Source organism: Orycteropus afer, unplaced genomic scaffold (assembly GCF_000298275.1).
Source record: "Orycteropus afer afer isolate SDZICR_OR568_19922 unplaced genomic scaffold, OryAfe1.0 scaffold00290, whole genome shotgun sequence".
Taxonomy (NCBI): domain Eukaryota; kingdom Metazoa; phylum Chordata; class Mammalia; order Tubulidentata; family Orycteropodidae; genus Orycteropus; species Orycteropus afer.
The window spans coordinates 3,926,912-3,931,537 of record NW_006921877.1 but is presented as its reverse complement, the minus strand read 5'-3'; the positions used below and the strand labels follow the sequence as shown (position 1 = coordinate 3,931,537).

The following is a 4,626-nucleotide window of genomic DNA, read 5'->3' as shown; positions in this document are numbered from 1 at the left end:
TTCATTCTGGCTGAGAAGCGTCTTTGGTTGCAACCGCGTTAAGCCTTCCACTCCTTTAGGACACGTTACCTTACCTTTGACAACATTTCCCCCTCCTTTCTGCTCTGGGTGTGTAGCTCCGGAATTGAACTTTGTGCCTTCCTCGCTGGCCCCTCAACACCACCTTGTATCTTTTAACAGGTTTTTCCCACCCCACCCCGCTTCCTCCAGTTTGCTCTGGCTTATTGTTTCCTCCTGGGAGCTCTGGTAGCGCAGTGCCTAAGGCACTTGACTGCTAACCTCTGAGAAGGCTGGCGGTTCAAACTCACCAGTTACTCCTCGGAAGGAAGGTTGGGCAATCTACTATCTGTAGTGATATCGCTTCGGAAACCCAAGGAGGGGGGTCGCTGTGAGTCGGAACCAAATGGCAGTGAGTTTTGGATTTTTTTGGTTTAGGGTGTTACGTGGTGAGCAACGACCTCAGGAACAACCTAATACTAGGCAACGAGCGACCTGACTCATGAGGTGCTGCCCAGGAGCCTTTAGTTATGACGGTAGATGACCATAGGTGGCACTCAAGATGTCTAAAGACGTGCCACCAGGTAAAGAAAGCTTAAAATTGCCATAACTCACAGCGTTTGAGAGAAGGGCAAAAAGCAAATGGCACTCAACCACCCACCCTCACCTTTTTCTGGACTAGTTGGGCCTTTGCTGTCCACGTAGATTGGAACAAGAGTGGCTACTGTAACAACTCTTTACTTGACAGCGTGAGTGGCTCTGAAAAGAGCCTTTGGTTTCATGGCTGACCCTTTGAAATTCAGGCTAGGTAAACTTCCAGACAGCAGCTTCACTTGCCCTTTGCCTTGTGGTGGCTCTCCGTCTTCTTCGGAAGCAACACCGCCTGGATATTGGGCAAAACGCCGCCCTGGGCGATGGTGACTTTACCCAACAGTTTGTTCAGCTCCTCATCATTGCGAATGGCCAACTGTAGATGACGAGGAATGATGCGTGTTTTCTTGTTGTCACGGGCGGCATTGCCTGCCAGCTCCAGAATTTCCGCCGTCAGGTACTCGAGCACCGCGGCCATGTAGACTGGCGCACCAGCCCCCACCCTCTCAGCATAGTTGCCTTTACGGAGCAAGCGGTGAACTCGGCCTACCGGGAACTGAAGGCCAGCGCGGGATGACCGCGACTTGGCCTTAGCGCGAGCCTTCCCTCCTTGCTTGCCACGTCCAGACATTATACCAAAAACTCCCCACACACAACTCGTACTACACAACAGGTAAAGTCCCACGAAGCGCTCCGGTTCACTCTTTTATAGGCAGAGCGACGATTGTCTACGGACCGTTTTGATTGGCTAAAGCGCACCTTTGTTCTGTCCACCAATAGGATCGCTGGGTCAGAATTCATTCATTTACATAATCTCGCTCTTCTCGCACCGCCTCCACCGAAAACGCGCGAATCACAGCGCAAAGTAGTCGGAGCTCTCATTTGCATACGGCCTCTATAAGTACCTAACCATAGCTAACAGACCTGGTCTGAGTGTTGTATTGACGACATTCTGTGTTTTTGCGCTCCGTGTTTCTCGCCATGCCGGACCCGGCTAAGTCAGCTCCTGCTCCCAAAAAGGGTTCTAAGAAAGCTGTCACCAAGGCTCAGAAAAAAGACGGTAAGAAGCGCAAGCGAAGTCGCAAGGAGAGCTATTCTATCTACGTGTACAAGGTGCTGAAGCAGGTCCATCCCGACACTGGCATCTCGTCCAAAGCTATGGGTATCATGAACTCCTTCGTGAATGACATCTTCGAGCGCATCGCTGGTGAAGCGTCCCGCTTAGCGCATTATAACAAGCGCTCGACCATCACTTCGCGGGAGATCCAGACGGCTGTGCGCCTGCTGCTGCCGGGCGAGCTGGCCAAGCACGCGGTGTCCGAGGGCACCAAGGCCGTCACCAAGTACACCAGCTCCAAGTGAGTTCCTTATTGGGACTTGGCGCTCAAACGAGTCGCCGGCCTCTTTGCTCCAAAGGCTCTTTTCAGAGCCACCCATTTTGTCAGGAAAAAAAAAAGCTGTAACTTGTAATACGGGTTTTAATCTGTTTCCCTAGTGCTCTAATGGTTTTTGATGAGTTTACAGTCACATAGGGTGGATGAAGAATTTTATGAGGTGAAGATGGACTCCGCCTTTTTCTCAGATTACTCTGAAAACTTGGGTGCCTGCATTACATGTAAACATTTGTGTGTTCTGATTGTTTCTAGTGTATAACCTGCCTTTTATTGTATTAAGTTTGATGCCTTATGCAAGGTAAGAAAGTGGAACAAAAATAGGCCCAAGTAGTAAAGTCGCTGGTAGTTTGGATTTTGTATTATGTGTTTCTGGGGTGTGCAGTAAAAAGAAGGATACTTTGGCTTTTACATAGGCTGCGGTCAAATCACTGGAGTTTGTATCTTTGGTTCTCAAAGTACCTTGATTTAGGAGTTTAAAGATTTCCCCCAAAACAAAAAACTCTTTGCATTAAGTCAATTGACGCTTGATTTTTGAGACCTGGGAATTTAAAGCTGATGTTTTCTCTCTCTGCTCTTTGCTATTTCCAGTAGCATTGACCCTGATTTAACTAGGCAGTGAGAATAATTTCCCCAAGAGTTGGCAGTTAGAAAACTTACTCCATTATAATTGAATCGTATCAAGATACAAAGGACCGTCCCATACAGTGGGAACAAAATTCATGAAATAAAAAAAGCTAAAATTAGGAGTAAGTGGTTTGCAAGGGGCATGTGATTGGTTTGAGAGTATTCCCATTGCATTGGGCTGTTAGGTAGACATTGGAATAATACCAGCTCATTAAGCTTTGGGAGCTCTGGTGGTGTAGTGCCTAAGGCATTTGACTGCTAACCAGAAGGATGGAAGTTTAAACCCACCAGCACTCCTCAGAAGGCAGGTTGGGCAATCTATTTCCATAGTGATACCACCTAGGAAACCCAAGAAGAGCTCACTAATGAGTGGGATCCGACTCCACAGGCAATGAGTTTGGTTTTTGGTATTAAGCTTTAAAAATGTTACTCTTGTTGCTTTGTGAATCTGGCTGACAGTAGAAGATATTTAGCTTGGAGCCTACAGTGTTGTGGGCTAGAAAAATCTGGTCTCTAGATCATCAGGGGGAGCTCTGGTAGCATAGTGCCTAAGGCACTTGACTGCTAACCAGAAGGCTGGTGGTTGAAACCCACCAGCCACTCTCCGGAAGAAAGGTTGGGCAATCTACTTCCATAGTGATACTGCCTTGGAAACCCAAGGAGGGGTTGCTATGAGTCAACAACAACGGATCATCAAGAGCAGCCCTGATGGCACAATAGTTAAGCATTTGGCTGCTAAGCAAGATGTTTGTGGTTCAAACCCACACAGCTGCTCTGTAAGAGAAAAACCTGGTGACTTGCTTTTGTAAAGATTACAGCCTAAAACACCCTAGGGGCAGTTACGCTTTATCGCGTGGTATCTGTGTCCACTGAGAGCACCTAACAAACTAGTTGGATCAGCATTGTTGGTGTCAGGTGCTGTCAACTCAGCTCCAACTCAGCAACCCTATGTATAACAGAATGAAACAGTGCCCGGTCCTGCGCCATCCTCATAATCCTTGCTATGCCTTACCCTGTTGTTGCAGTCCCTGGGACAATCCATCTCAATCAGCATTACCTGGGAATTTACTGGAATGAAAATCCTCAGGCCTCAGCAATCCAACAAGCCCTGGATTCTCATGCATGGTAAATGAGGAGACGCCACCCCCCACTCCCTAGGGTTGGTAGGTTGGTTAGAGATACCTGTTTGGAGTATGGAAGTAGTGAAGGCTGAAACATGTTAGGAGTCAGATGATATTTTGAAAGTAAATCTGGTAATTCTTGCTGATAGATAAGATTTGGTTTTTAAATGAAACCCCTACTTTTTTGGCTTGAGCAACTGGGTGTATAGTGGTGGTTTTAATTAGGATGGAATACTGTGAAGCAGGTATGGGTTGGAGAGTGAAAGCAAATCCAGAGTTCTGAATTAAATCTGAGAAGCTCTTTGACATTCAAGTGAATGTATGGAATTGGCAGTTTGAGAGACTCTTCCAGGGTACAGAAAAGACACCAAAACACTGCCTCTGGAGGTGAAGCTGCCCAGTTGATTCTAATGTACATGCAAGGCTGAGAATCACTACTGTGTGCGTTTCTCAAGAGCAGCTCTTAGGGTTGGCCTAATGGTTTAAATGTAGTCCCAATTCCCTTCCACAGTGACTAGTTCAGGAATTTAAAAAAAAAATTGCCACCCATCTGATTCCAAGTCATGGCAGACTCATGGTGTCAGTAGAATTGTGCTCTGTACAGTTTTTAATAGGAGCTCTGGTAGCATAGTGCCTAAGGCACTTGACTGCTGACCAGAAGGCTGGCGGTTCAAACCCACCAGCCACTCCTCAGAAGGAAGATTGGGCAATCTACTTCTATAGTGATACTGCCTTGGAAACCCAAGAGGGGTCACTGTGAGTCGGGTTTGACTTGATGGCACTAACAACAACAGTTTTTAATGCTGATTTTTGTTAGAAGAAGATCACAAGGCCTTCCGAGGTACCTATGGGTGGTTGAAGCACCAGCCTTACAGGTAGCAGCAAATCAAGCATTAACC

General features: G+C 47.0%; 2 protein-coding genes across 2 annotated transcripts; one reads left to right on the top strand and one right to left on the bottom strand.

Annotated features, from left to right (window-relative positions):
• Window positions 1–826: 826 nt before the first annotated feature.
• On the bottom strand, window positions 827–1,219 carry LOC103205600 (histone H2A type 2-A). Its single transcript, XM_007950978.2, has one exon. It carries the CDS (start codon window positions 1,217–1,219, stop codon window positions 827–829), a length of 393 nt encoding a protein of 130 aa, XP_007949169.1.
• Window positions 1,220–1,569: 350 nt separating this feature from the next.
• LOC103205599 (histone H2B type 1-O) lies at window positions 1,570–1,950 on the top strand. Its single transcript, XM_007950977.1, has one exon. The coding sequence runs from the start codon at window positions 1,570–1,572 to the stop codon at window positions 1,948–1,950; it is 381 nt and encodes a 126-aa protein (XP_007949168.1).
• The last annotated feature ends 2,676 nt before the right edge of the window (window positions 1,951–4,626 follow it).